At 46.6% G+C, this 15,444-nt stretch overlaps 2 protein-coding genes across 5 annotated transcripts in view; one reads left to right on the plus strand and one right to left on the minus strand.

Annotated features, from left to right (window-relative positions):
* Positions 1-15,444, minus strand: part of LOC120977488 (zinc finger protein 260-like) — a 244,578-nt gene that overhangs the window by 136,771 nt on the left and 92,363 nt on the right. The window lies entirely within an intron of this gene.
* The window catches only part of LOC120977496 (complement factor B-like), a 103,639-nt gene that overhangs the window by 53,661 nt on the left and 34,534 nt on the right, over positions 1-15,444 (plus strand). For both annotated transcript variants that reach the window (XM_040405476.1, XM_040405477.1), the window contains 2 exons: positions 10,341-10,478; positions 10,805-10,905. In XM_040405476.1, coding sequence (XP_040261410.1) covers positions 10,341-10,478; positions 10,805-10,905 — 239 coding nt within the window. The remainder of the gene's footprint in view (positions 1-10,340; positions 10,479-10,804; positions 10,906-15,444) is intronic.

A 15,444-nucleotide genomic window follows, 5' to 3' on the forward strand; every position in this document is an offset into this window, starting at 1 on the left:
GCCAGGGCTAATGATGAGAGGCATATGGGGGGCCAGGGCTAATGATGAGAGGCATTTGGGGGGCTAATGATGAGGCATAAGGGGGGCTAATGATGAGAGGCATATGGGGGGCTAATGATGAGAGGCATATGGGGGCTAATGATGAGAGGCATATGGGGGCTAATGATGAGAGGCATATGGGGGCTAATGATGAGGCATATGGGGGCTAATGATGAGAGGCATATGGGGGCTAATGATGAGAGGCATATGGGGGCTAATGATGAGAGGCAGCATATGGGGGCTAATGAGGCATAAGGGCTGATATGGGGGCTAATGAGAGGCATAATGGGGGCTAATAAGAGGCATAATAACAGTGTCTTCCACAGATGCCCCCATAACAGTGTGTCTTCCACAGATGCCCCCATAACAGTGTGTCTTCCACAGATCCACCATAACAGTGCGCCTGCGCACTGATGAGAGACAGAAAGAAGGGGAAAGAATCCGCAGAAGCAAGAAGAGGACGGCACCGCAGACGACTGAATGGCTTCTTTTGTAAGTAAATAGTTTTATTATAAATGTATCCCTGCATACCGCAATTCTCTGGTATTTTGTAATCTTATTTATACTTAATTTGTTTTTGCCCCCCCATTTTTGACTGTGGTATCTTTGTGCCCCCCCTATATATTGATCCTAGAGTCGCCACTGGAGAGAAGCCTCGGTCAGTTGCTGCAGCTTACGCTAAGACAGCACAATGCTGCTGTCTGAGACGTGAGCCACTGAAAAGGAGGACATCCATGTGTCCGTCCAGGCACTGCGCCGGAGGGAGGACAGGGAGCCTGAAAACCGGACTGTCCGGCCTAAAACCGGACGTCTGGCCACCCTAGCACCCATGTATGTGGTGACTGTGTGAGTGCGTCCATGTATGTGGTGAGTGCGTGTATGAGTGCTTCCATGTATGTGGTAGTAACGGACCGTTTTGCACACAAGAGGTTAAAAACCGTTTAGGCGATATTCCCCTTTCCAATGCACAGGCAGCTACTGCAAGCACCAGTCTGCCGAACTGCAAACTACACGAATCCTTCAACTCCGGAACAGGAAATGCAGCACGCCAGACCTGCAGGGTATAGCGAAGTGAGGTCACGGTTATGGGCAATCGAGGGTTACTCACTGTTCATAGGAGAACCCTGGGCAGGCATACGGCAGTGAAGGAGAGGTAGACACAAGTTCCTCTGGGGCACTCTCTGTATGTAGAGACCAGGCCTGATGGTGGATGAGGTGCAGGTGTTTTGAGTGCCTGAGGCAAGGTCCCTTTAAGAATCGTGACGCCAGTGCCTGTAACGGTGGTGGCACACCGGTTTTCAATAGCAATAAGTGAGGTACACAGATGGTATAGTGAACCAAACTTTGCTTTACTTATAACAGTCCAACTTTGCACAACAAGATGGTAATGCAGTCCCTTATATCAAGTGCTTCACAAGCAGGCTTATTTCAAATACTGGCAGGTATAATTCTGTGCAAGATACTCAGAGGGTAATCAACAACACTCTCAGAATCAGGTTGTACCTTCTCCTCAGAAATAGTGTACGCAGTTCTTTAGAACTCCTGTCTGGTTTCTATCCCAAGGCCCGGATGCCTGAATGCTGGCTTTAATCCTTGGTAATTAATCTTCATCCCGTATTGACCCTTGCTCTTACTTTATAGTTCCTCTGCCCATCAGCTTACTTATCCTCTGCTTGGCTTGAGGGTAACTGCAGGTTTCTCCCAGGAGGCAAGTTCTTCTTCTGGGGTTACTCTTCTGAGCTAAACTTAGACTCAGGAACTTCAGGCTGACTAGGTTACACTTCTAGCCCCCTGGACTACACTGACCCTTCCCTGTCTGGGCCTACCTATATATACTCAGGGCTCTCTAGCTCCCTCTAACGTCTAGGAGGCTGAACTACACCCTAACAGGCCTGACACCCAGATAACACAGGGAAATGAACATTAACATTAATGCAATAGACATGTTAACCCTTGTGTAGTGCCCACCCTTACTAGTGGGACACTACATACTCCCATGCTATGACGTTGCCCGTCCTCGGCGCAACATAAAGGGTCCGCCCAGCTGGAAACTGCAGCCTGAAAGACAAAATGGAGAACAGGCATATACAGTAATCACCATTTTAGCAACAAGGTTCTCCTTCTATGCAGGGTTTTAAACGATTTCTATGTACAACTTGGGAGCCTTTACCTTCTCTGGAGATTTGATAAATGTGGGCCTCAACATTAGGAATGGCAGAAATGACATAGGGAATCCTTTCCCATTTACTGTCCAATTTACTGGTTCGATGGTTGTTCTTCAACCATACCATGTCTCCTAGAGCTAGGCGTTCCGCATGAGCAGTCAGGTCGTAGTCTTTTTGTTGTCGTTCTCGGGCATTCTCCATGCGCTCCTGAACAATCTCCTTAGCATTGAGGAGACGCCTTTGATGCTCCACCACCCAATCAGTCTTTGGTAGTGGATTGATGACATCAGGCACTTGTACATCTAGGGAGTGGTCAGCAGGCAACCTCCCTTGACGGCCGAACATCAGATAGAAAGGTGTGTAACCGGTGAAGCAATGAATTGTGTTGTTATAGGTATACATGAGTTGTGGCAACAGAGTAGGCCATTCACCCCTTGTCTCACGGGTACTGCTCTCAGCATTTCAATGAGAGTTTGATTCATTTTTTCACAGAGTCCCTTTTCTTGTGGATGATAGGCAGTAGTCCGGACTTTCTGGTAATTGTGCAGCAGGCACATTTCTTGGAACAGCTGTGATTCAAACGCGGACCCTTGGTCGGTGAGGATCCTCTCTGGGCTCTGATGCAGACCCATTCACATCAATGGGGCCGCAAAAGATGCGGACAGCACTCCGTGTGCTGTCCGCATCCGTTGTTGCGTTCCGTGGCCCCGCTAAAAAAATATAACGTCCTATTCTTGTCCACGCTTTGCGGACAAGAATAGGCATTTATATTGAAGGCTGTCCGTGCGGTTCCGCAAATTGGGAACCGCAAAACACACCACGGTCGTGTGCATGCGGCCTAAGGCTACATGCACACGACCATATGTGTTTTGCGGTCCGCAAATTGCGGATCCGCAAAAAAAACGGATGACGTTCTGTATGGCATCCGTTTTTTTGCAGATCCTTTTTTTTTGCGGATCCATTGGAATAATGCCTATCCTTGTCCGCAAACTAGAAAAAAATAGGACATGCACTATTTTTTTTGCGGGGCAACGGAACGGACATACATGAAATGAATGGGTCCGCATCCTATCCGCAAAAAAAACGGAACGGACACGGAAGCAAACAACGTTCATAGTAACATAGTACATAAGGACGAAAAAAGACATTTGTCCATCCAGTTCGGCCTGTCATCCTGCAAGTTGATCCAGAGGAAGGCAAAAGAACCCTGTGAGGTAGAAGCCAAATTTCCCCACTTTAGCGGAACAAAAAATTCCTTCTCGACTCCAATCAGGCTACATGCACATGACCTATTGTGTTTTGCGGTGCGCAAATTGCGGATCCGCAAAAAAAAAACGGATGACATCCATATGCCATCAGTTTTTTTTTGCGGATCCATTGTCTTATTCTTGTCCGTTTTAGGCATTGTTACATGTTCTATTTTTTTGTGGGGCTGCGGAACTGACATACTGAGGCCGCATAGTGTGTTTTGCGGTCTGCAAATCGTGGATCCGCAAAACATGGATGGCGTCCGTGCGCGTTCCGCAATTTGAGGCTAAGGGTCTATTCACACGTCTGTATATGTTTTGCGGATCCGCAAAGCACGGACACCGGTAATGTGCGTTCCGCATTTTGCAGCCCGCCCATCGCCGGCACTCTCATAGAAAATGCCTTTTCTTGTCCGCAATTGCAGACAAGAATAGGACATGTTCTATTTTTTTGTGGAACGGAAGTGTGGATCCGGAAGTGCAGATCCGCAAATGCGGACGGCATATTCCGGCCCCATTGAAAATGAATGGGTTCGCACCTGGATGCGGACCCATTTTGCGGACGTGTGAATGGACCCTTAAGGGAATACTTGTACTGGACGGGTGTGGACTAGGGGTGTGGACTAGGGGTGTGGACTGAGAGACTCCCACTATCAACCTGTCTCCCAGTCCAAAGAAATCCAGCCCATACAACTTCAAACAAAATGATCTCCACAACTATGACTTGCTGAAGCAGCACCATTTTTTGATTCCAGTTATCTCACCCAGCTAAACTGAAAACCTGGGTGAAATACACACCCTCAGCACACATCTATCATGCACTTCACCACAGTCACCGTTTCTTAAAGCCAAACCCGAACAGAAGGGGGGGAGGGTGGGTGTGTCTGAAGTCAGCGCCGCCCTGGGCTAGCATCACATCACTCCCAGCTGACCGCTGTGCCCGGGTCTGAGAAAGGCTTGTACCCGAGCACAAAATTACAAACCCGGACTGTCTGGGTCATTCCCGTACGGGTAACAACCCTAATATACAGTACAGACCAAAAGTTTGGACACACCTTCTCATTCAAAGAGTTTTCTTTATTTTCATATACAAACGCAAAATACAAATGCAATAGCACTCTGCAACCAGCACTCTGCCCTGCCTCCATGCTGGATGAGGCATTGGTGTACATTTTGGCCAAAGCGTAATAAGCCACTCACCACATCCTTGTGCAAGCTCTGGCCAGTGGTCAAGTCTGCACACCCAGTAGTCCAGGGGTTCCTCGCTTCTCAGAGCGTCCACATTGGCCGTTAACCCGATGTAGTCGGACACCTGTCGGTCTAGTCGTTGCCTGAGGATGGATCCGGAGGGAGGCTGTCCATGTGTTGGCTGAAAGAATGATCTCATATGCGAAGTGACCAACACATCTTCAAACCGCCCTCTTCTTGCATGCGCTGTAGGATTTGTACCCGTAACTGTTTCTCTGTGGGTGGAAATTCCTCTTCCAGCGCCCGCAACAGCAGAATGCAGCCTCTCTCGAAGCAAGGCCTGGAAGTGCTGCATTCTGACAGCGCTCTGTGATGCTGGTAACATGTCCGCCATTTTGTGTGAATAAAATGGTCACGTGAAAACAAACAGAAAAAAGAAAAAACAAGGAGGTTATCCGAGGGCTTCACATGACTGTGCTTTGTCCTTGAAGAAAAAGGATATACACAGGGGCACCTACAGGACCGTGAGGTGAAGAAAATAGTAAAGATGAAGGAGATGTGGTAGAGAAGGCTGCTCTAGTGTAGGCAAAGCTAAACACCAAAGGAAAGCGACAATAGATCAGCAACAAGGTGGAAAACAAGGGGAAGAGACCCACCCCGAGTGTCGCAACGTTGCTGGAAAAATGTAAGGGAATGAGCGTCAATCGCAAGCATGTCAATGTAAAATAGCAGATGAAGTTAAGAGTTACACCACCCACAGACACATGGGATTCGCATGTGCGGTAAAATAGTAGGCTATAAAATTAGATAAAATACGATATAATAAGACAATGAATAAGACATAAAATTGAATCAATAAAATGGTATAATATTGGTATTAATATTATTAATAATCCACTTACTTCACTGGGGGGTCGCCACCAGGATAAACTCAAGACACCTGGGGCAAGTCACCCCCGCGGCCGGGATCGCGTGTAGAATGGTAGAGGTCGATGTCAACGCACTGGATATACAGCCCGGGTGTAAATCAGCATACGGATCCAGAGATACGTAATCAATCCTCTTTATTACTTAAAATATGCGGCTCAACGCATTTCAGGGGTCACAGTACCCCCTTCATCAGGTAGTCATTAATGGCACGTTTCTGCTGGAGCAGCCTATCAAGCATATACAAGGTGGAGTTCCAGCGCATCGGGAAGTCACAAATCAGACGTCTGACGGGCAAGTGGTGTCGCCGCTGAACGTCAGCAAGGCGAGCCATTGCCGTGTAAGATCTTCTAAAATGGCCAGAGATTTTCTTGGCCTGCTGCAAGACGTCCTAGTCCCCGGGGTATTTGGCAACGAATCGCTGCACGACTAAGTTCAGGACGTGTGCCATGCACGGCACATGTGTCACTTTGCCCTGTTTCAGCGCGCTCAGCAGATTGGCACTGTTGTCTCACACAACGGGGGTTAGCCACTGATCGGCCTGTGACCGCAAAGCTCAAAGCAGTGCAGGACCGGTGTGGCTCTTGGCTTCCAGGCACAACAGCCGCAGCACAGCATGGCAACGTCTCATCTGGAACATTAGATAGGTTCCGGGGAGCTTGGGGGGTGCAGCGGAAGAGGCGATGGAAAAGGAGGAGTCGGCCGAGGAGGAGACGGAGGATGGAGTAGGAGGAGGAGAAGAAGAGGCAGCCCTGCATGCATTCTGTGGCGGTAACACCAAATCCACACGGGTGCCACGGGTTGCATTCTTGACAGCTGTCAGAAGGTTTACCCAGTGGGCAGTAAAAGTTATGTACCTTCCCTGCCTGTGTTTACTAGACCATGTGTCTGTGGTCAGATGTATCTTGGCACCGACACTGTGTGCCAGAGATACATTCACTTGCCGCTGAACATGGACATATACAGTCAGGTCCATAAATATTGGGACGTCGACACAATTCTAACATTTTTGGGTCTATACACCACCACAATGGATTTGAAATTAAACGGACAAGAGGTGCTTTAACTGCAGACTGTCAGCTTTAATTTGAGGGTATTTACATCCAAATCAGGTGAACGGTGTAGGAATTACAACCGTTTGCATATGTGCCTCCCACTTGTTAAGGTCCCAAAAGTAATGGGACAATTGGCTTCTCAGCTGTTCCATGGCCAGGTGTGTGTTATTCCCTCATTATCCCAATTACAATGAGCAGATAAAAGGTCCATAGTTAATTTCAAGTCTGCTATTTGTATTTGGAATCTGTTGCTGCCAACTCTCAAGATGAGATCCAAAGAGCTGTCCCTATCAGTGAAGCAAGACATCATTAGGCTGAAAAAACAAAACAACCCCATCAGAGAGATATTAAAAACATTAGGCGTGGCCAAAACAACTGTTTGGAACATTCTTAAAAAGAAGGAACACACCGGTGAGCTCAGCAATACCAAAAGACCGGGAAGAACACAGAACGGGAAGAATTCTTTCCCTGGTTAAGAAAACGCCCTTCACAACAGTTGGCCAGATCGAGAACACTCTCCAGGAGGTAGGTGTATGTGTGTCAAAGTCAACAATCAAGAGAAGACTTCACCAGAGTGAATACAGAGGGTTCACCACAAGATGTAAACCATTGGTGAGCCTCAAAAACAAGAAGGCCAGATTAGAGTTTGCCAAACGACATCTACAAAAGCCTTCACAGCTCTGGAATAACATCCTATGGACAAATGAGACCAAGATCAACTTGTACCAGAGTGATGGGAAGAGAAGAGTATGGAGAAGGTAAGGAACTGCTCATGATCCTAAGCATACCACCTCATCAGTGAAGCATGGTGGTAGTAGTGTAATGGCGTGGGCATGTATGGCTGCCAATGGAACTGGTTCTCTTGTATTTATTGATGATGTGACTGCTGACAAAAGCAGCAGGATGAATTCTGAAGTGTTTCGGGCAATGTTATCTGCTCATATTCAGCCAAATGCTTCAGAACTCATTGGACGGAGCTTCACAGTGCAGATGGACAATGACCCAAAGCATACTGCAAAAGCAACCAAATAGTTTTTTAAGGGAAAGAAGTAGAATGTTATGCAATGGCCAAGTCAATCACCTGACCTGAATCCGATTGAGCATGCATTTTACTTGCTGAAGACAAAACTGAAGGGAAAATGCCCCAAGAACAAGCAGGAACTGAAGACAGTTGCAGTAGAGGCCTGGTAGAGCATCACGAGGGATGAAACCCAGCGTCTGGTGATGTCTATGCGTTCCAGACTTCAGGCTGTAATTGACTGCAAAGGATTTGCAACCAAGTATTAAAAGATGAAAGTTTGATTTATGATTATTATTCTGTCCCATTACTTTTGGTCCCTTAACAAGTGGGAGGCAGATATGCAAACTGTTGTAATTCCTACACCGTTCACCTGATTTGGATGTAAATACCCTAAAATTAAAGCTGACAGTCTGCAGTTAAAACACATCTTGTTTGTTTCATTTCAAATTCATTGTGGGGGTGTATAGAGCCAAAAATATTAGAATTGTGTAGATGTCCCAATATTTATGGACCTGACTGTAGCTCTGGGATGCCCTACTGGGAGAAATATTTCCTTCCGGGGACCTTCCATTGCAGTGTGCCAATGGCCACAAATTTTCGAAAGGCCTCCGAGTCCACCAGTTTATATGGCAAGAGGTTGGCGGGCTAGCAGTTCCGACAAGCCAGCGGTCAGCCGTTGGGCAAGAGGGTTATCCGGCGTAATCAACTTTTTACGTTCGAACATTTGGGCCACAGAATCCTGCCTTTTGCCAGATGAACGCAACAACGGCACGGTGGAGTGGAGGACAAATGGGAGGAGAGAGGAGAAGAAGAGGCATGACATGGAGCGCCAGGAGTGTGGCTTTGTGGGTTCTGATGGTGTTGCTCCCACTGGGCTGGAGTGATGGGAGGCCAGGTGCCTTCTTAAGGCGGTCATCCCTAGTTGAGTGTTGGGCTTACCTCGACTTATGCGTTGACAGCACAGATGCAGATGGCAACACTATTGTCAGCAGCCGACACGTTATAAAAAGCCCACACCGCGGAGCCATGTGCCGGCGTCCTGGGAGCGCCAGATGTGACCGTGCATGGTGGATGGCTCGCTCCAGATACATTTTCAGTCTGCTTTTTGCCTCCTGTGCACTGCCAGTTCTGCCTGCTTCTCCTCCTTCTCCTCCCTATCTGCTGCTCTGTCTCTCCCTCTGAACTCCCCTCCTCTTCCTCTCTTGTGGGCACCCACGTGACATCCATCGACACGTCATCATCATCACCTTCAACACCACTGACATTATTGATCTCGGAGTAGGCAGCAACAGCGGGGACCTCCGACCTTGGGCTGATCTGGGTACTGTCGTCAGACCGCTGGGTGGCGGTCATTGCTACCTCCTCTTCCTGATCCGATGCCAAGAATGGCTGCGCATCGGTAAGGTCTTGGAATGGATGGGAAAATAATTCCTCTGACTCGAGTGGAGGGGATATGGTGGTGGTGGTGGTGTCTTTTGGGGTGCACACAGCAGAGAGGGAGGAGGGTGCAGATACAGAGGATGAGGAGGGAGCAGAAGCGGAAGGCTGAGTAAACCACTCAACCAACTCTGGTGCGTCCTTTGACATAATCGCACACACCTTCTCCAACTTCCCACTTAGGCTCCGGCCTGGTGCACCTGCCCGACCCCTACCACCCCGCGGAAAGGCCTGCCTCTTCCTCTGCCTGTCATTTTCAAAATGACCCTGTGACAAAGTCCCTATAGAAGAGCAGTATTTGTGTAAGCAGGTATATGGAACCCCTTAATGATTATTTACAGGAAGCAGGTATATCAAACCCCTCAATCAGTTATTTTTATTTCCAATACCGTTTGTCCCTCTGTATAGCTGCGGTATCTCAGCAGAACCGCACACAACTGCTGCACAATGCAAATGCACTATATTGAAATTATATTCTAGGTATATAACACCACCACCTCAATCAGTTTTTTTGATGGGCAACTGGTATATCACACTAGTTGAAATTAGTTGTTCCAATAGCGTTTGTCCCTCTATAGAGCTGCGGTATCTCATCAGAACCGCACACAACTGCTGCACAATACAAATGCACTATAATATAATTTCTATGTTAGAAAGTATATTATAAGTATATCACACCCCTCAGTAAGTCGCACCTATCGATAGCAAACCTATACCAGTCCTTAAAAGGAATTTTGTGGCCCTATTAACTAGCGTTTGGTGTCCCTTACAGTCTGTCCCTGCTCCACACAGCAACCTCTCTTTACACTGGCAAAAGGCTGAATGTAAAATGGCGACCAGATCAGGTTTATTTATAAGGTATGGGGTGTGTCCATGTGCTGAAAAGTCTCAATTGGCTGTCCTGTACCACCTGATGGATGTGTCATGGGTCAAAGTTCTGCACAATACAAAAGAATTTGGCGCCGGCAGACATCGCCATATATTCGCCCGTTCAGTGAACTGCGAACGAGCAAAGTTCCCCGCGAAATGACCGCCGGGCAAACCGCAAGGCCATCTTTGTTCTTACACTGTTGCACAGCAGTCAGGCTATAATTAAGGGTGGTCAACACTTGAAGTGCATAGGCTATTGCGGAGTCTCTTAGGCATCTTCAATACAGCTGAAACTGGTTTTTACCAATGTTACATTAATAAAATATATGTTCTCAGTTTTCTACGACAGTTAATATGATCCCACATTCAAGCTCTTTTCTGCCATTTACAGATATCTATGTCTTTGGTCTGGGTGAAGAGATAAGCCATGATGAAATCAATGATATTGCATCCAAGAAAAGTAGTCAGCACCATGTCTTCAGATTAGAAACAGTAGAGGATATGAAGAAAGCCTTTGATGAAATGATAGGTAGGTAAACTTAGATTTATTCCTTGCCTATTGTTGCGATGTGATGCCTTGCTCCGGCTAGTGTCGAGCTGCAGGAAGCCCGGGCTACATGTCTGTGGTCTGGAATGGGCCTGTGATCTGCACCTCTGTATGCCGATGTGGGAAAGACAACAGCATAGTGATGGCTATTCGGGGGGTGCCATGTAAACCTCAATGGCGATGGCCACGGGCATGCACCTCTCCCTTATATGCCTGTGGGGATATATAAATATACTTTAGTGGGGTTTGAGTCTCGTGGTAGAATGGTTTTGTTATAAAGTATGTCTCTTCTTACATTTTACTTTTAGACAGTGAAGGAACTCTTCATATGTGTGGATTTGCCAATGAACCATCTGAATATGAAAAAGTGGACGTGAAGTATCCCTGGATTGCTAAAATTACCATCACTGTAAGTGGCCATCACCTATCTCTTAAGAAGTAAATGTGCCATTTTGTACTTCATAACTTAAGTGCATTTCTGCTAAGTGTGTCAAAACCATACAGTTCTGATCAGTGGATGTGGAACCACTGTGTCCATCAACCAGTTTGACTTTGGGCTAAATCTAAGGGCTTCATGCTGGCAGTACCTTGGTATTCACCCTTTAACTTCGCTGCAGGAGAGCCACTATGTCTCTGCTTCCTGGAGTAGTCCTGGTGTGGTTGAAAGCTAACCCACAGGGATCAGAGACACAGGTGCAGAGCACCGAGGGATCAGGCCAAACTTGTAGTCAGTAACAGACCAAGATTAGTGCAGGCAGAGTACATGCTAATATGTGAAACAAGACCAAGGTCAGGGCTGGCAGCAGAGGGTCACTATGGTAAACAGGCAAAGGTTGGGTCAGATAGTGGAGGATCAGAATCCGGTAAGCAGGCAGAGGTCAGTACACAGGCAGACAACAGACACAAACACCGTAGTAAGCTACTTTATTGCTCAGGCAGAGAATGAAACAGTACAGCATATATAGCAGAAGCTGATTAGAAATTAGAAACAGCTATGCAGCTACCCATAGCTATTGAATGTGTATGGCGGACTATAGACATACAACACAAGAAGAGAGGTAGTGTCATGGAAACCTCTGTCTGGTGGCAGTAAATTGTCAGAGAGCCACAATTATCTAGTAAAGTGTCTCAAACTAGGTTTTTAGGAACCCCTGGAGTTCCATTCACTAACTCAATCCCTTATGTATAATGTAATAGGCAGCATGAAGCTGTTGGCTGAATTAAATGGTTTTAGAAAGTCCACAACCATCATAAAACTGTTAATGAGCAGTTTCAGTAAGTTGTAAGAAAGCCTCAAATGCCAAAAAGCAGCAGACTGAAGTTGTCAGCAAGCTATAACCATCTAGCGCAAAAAAACTGAGGTTGAACTGCATCCGCGAACTGTCGGAAAGTCACATAGAATCAGAAAACTGTATATTAACAGTATCAGCATGCCATAGTCTTCTAATGCCAGGCAGCAGCACATAAAGTGACAATAAGTTGTCAGAAATCCATATACTGAACATCCATATACTAACATTTCAGTCCAATTAGCCACATTTATTAAAACTCAGTTTTTCATCATTCTTGATATATCATCCTAGCACACATTCCTTCTCTTCGGTCTCTTCAGATCACTACTATATTTCGAGAATAATACAAGAGACAAGTATTTATTTCAGCTTTTATTTCTCTTATCAAATTCCCAGTAGCTCAGAGGTTTACATACAACAAGTTGACTGTGTCTTTAAATAGCTTGGAAACTTCTAGAAAACAATGTCATGGATTTAGAAGCTTTCCATAAGATTGCTACTTTGTTTGACATTGTTGGAAAAATCATAAGAAATCAGCCAAGATATTAGGAAAATAATGGTGGACCTCCACAAGTCGTCTGGAACATCCTTGGGAGCAATTTCTGAACATTAGAAGGTACCATGTTGACCTGTTCAAACATTAGCAAACATTAGTATGCAAATGTAAACACCATGGAGCCACCAAACATCGTACCCTTAAAGAAGCGCACACTCTATATTCCTAGAGATTAATGTACTTTGTAAAAAAAATACAAATCAATCCATGAACAACAGCAAACAAACTCATGAAGATGCTGGAGGAAAAGGTCCAAAAGTATCTCTGTCAACAGTAAAACATGTCTTCTATCGAAAGGACATGAGAAGCCACTCAGCAAAGAAGAAGCCACTGCTCTAAGACTACCACAAAAAAGCCAGGCTGCTGATTTCAACTTCACATGGAGACAAAGATCTTACTTTTTGGAGAAATGTCTTCTCATCTGATGAAAAAAAAAATTAAACTTTTTCCTCCATCATTTTGTATGGAGGAAAAAAAGGAAGGCTTGCGAGACAAAAACACTGTCACAACATGAAGTACAGGGGAGGCCGCATCATGTTGTGACTGGCACACTTCACTAAATAGATGGCTTTATGAGGAAGGCAAAGTAATGTATATAGAGATATTAAAGCAGTATCTCAAGAAATCAGCATGGAAATCAAAGCTTGGAACAACGACCACAAGCAAACTTCCAAAATTGTGGCAAAATAGCATAAGGACATCGAAGTGAAGGTAATGGCATTCACAAAGCCCTGACTTCAATCCCAAGGAACATTTATGGGCAGAACTGGAAAAGCGTCTACCGTCAATGAGGCCTACAAACTTGACCCTAGTTGCACCAAATCTGTCAGGAGGAATGGGCCACAATTCCAGCTATTTATTGTGAGAAGCTTGTGGAACGGAACCCAGAACATCTGACCCGTGTTAGTTCATTTAAAGGCAATGCAACCAAATACTAACCACGTGTATGTAAACTTCTGAGCCACTTGGAAAGTTAAAGGGGTTGTCTCACTTAAGCAAATAGCATTTATCATTTAGAGAAAGTTAATACAAGGCATTTACTAATGTATTGTTATTCTCCATATTGACTCCTTTGCTGGCTTGATTCATTTTTCCATCACATTATACACTGCTCGTATCCACGGTTACGACCACCATGCAATCCATTAGTGGTGGTCGTGCTTGTACAGTATAGGAAAAAGTGCTGGCCTTGTGGCAGGAACAGCACTATGAAGTGCTTTTTGCGCTGTGGCATTAGAAGAATTTTGATATCAGTGACTTTTAGTCTAACCAGACTGTCTATTACTCTGTAATTCCTCTAGCGCCGTTCTGTGGAAACAGTAGGTTCAAAGAGCACACCAAAACCTTGAAATAACTTTTTTATTAACTTCAACTTTTCTTCATATAACACTGCCGCCTCCGCAGCAGATCGTCCATGTACATAACACGTGTTGAAAAGATATCACAAAATGGAGGTATGCATAAGACGGTGGTTCAACTGTTCAATCTTGTCATTCAACATAAAATGGTGGATATACAGTATTTCTCTCTTGAGTATCTGTACTCTCACTTTAAGTTATTTAAGCACTTTATGATCTCTCTGAGAGGTATATCTGAGATTTACCAGTTCTACTGGCTAAACTGGGTTTGCAGTTTGCAGTAACTATTTGCAGATTGGTTGAGTACAGTGCTTTAAGTGGGCCAAAAGAGGTGCCGGTACTCTATTAGGCGCCGGTGCTCCCCCCCCTGCACATCAGACCCCCCCATCACACACATATATATTAGTTCCTCTATGTACCAGTACAGTACCCCCCCCCACCACCGCACATTCGTTCCTCTCTGTACCAGTACCCCCCTGCACATCAGACCCCCCCCCCCACCCATCACACACACACACATTAATTCCTCTCTGTACCAGTACCCCCCCTGCCAGGGGGGTACTGGTACAGAGAGGAATTAATGTGTGTGTGTGTGTGATGAGGGGGGGGTCTGATGTGCAGGGGGGTACTGGTTCAGAGAGGAACGAATGTGCGGTGGTGGGGGGGGGGGGGGGTACTGGTACATAGAGGAACTAATATATATGTGTGTGATGGGGGGTCTGATGTGCAGAGGGGTACTGGTACAGAGAGGCACTAATGTGTGGGGGGGGGGGGGGGGGGGGGGTACTGGTAAAGAGAGGAACTAATGTGTGTGATGAGGGGGGGGGGTCTGATGTGCAGGGGGGTACTGGTACAGAGAGGAACGAATGTGCGGTGGTGGGGGGGGGGGGGGTCCTGGTACATAGAGGAACTAATATATATGTGTGTGATGGGGGGGTCTGATGTGCAGGGGCCCCCTACACATCAGACCCACCCATCAGACACATATATATTAGTTCCTCTATGTACCAGTACCCCCCCCCCCCACCGCACATTCGTTCCTCTCTGTACCAGTACCCCCCTGCACATCAGACCCCCCCCCCCCCCCCCCTCATCACACACATTAATTCCTCTCTGTACCAGTACCCCCCTGCCAGGGGGGGGGGGGTACTGGTACAGAGAGGAACTAATGTGTGTGGGGGGAGGGGGGGTGCCTGTCACTCACCAGTACTCTTCAGAAGTTGGATTCCAAAGCAAAGTCGATGTTCTTTGCTGCACCGTCCGACTCCTGACTCCAAGGAGGACCAGTCACTGGTCGCCGCACTGATCGCTCCTCAGTCACAGGCGCGCGGGAAGGAGTTGACGTCACCTAACGTGAGGTCAACTCCCTGCCTGCGCCAGCCTGAGCCGTACTCTGCAACGACCCGCCCCCCTCCACTAGCTGCCCAGCCAACGACATTAGGGAGGAGATACTGCCAGCAGGGGCGGATTAAGTGCATGATAGGCCCGGGGCTGTCTAACCAACTCTCCCCCCCCCCCCCCCCCCCCATTGTAGTTTAGTGTTTTTTTTTGTATGAAGAGGCTGCGGTGCTTCATGAGCGCCACAGTCTCTTCATAGGCCATATGACATCTTCAGACAAAAAAAAAATACCCCAAATTGGGTCCTAAACTGAAAAATTTGGTCGCCAAATTTAAAATACATATAATTATAATAAAAAAGACATGGAGGAGAATACAGCACCACATACCTCTTACATCCAGTG

This window comes from Bufo bufo, chromosome 8, assembly GCF_905171765.1.
Source record: "Bufo bufo chromosome 8, aBufBuf1.1, whole genome shotgun sequence".
NCBI lineage: Eukaryota > Metazoa > Chordata > Amphibia > Anura > Bufonidae > Bufo > Bufo bufo.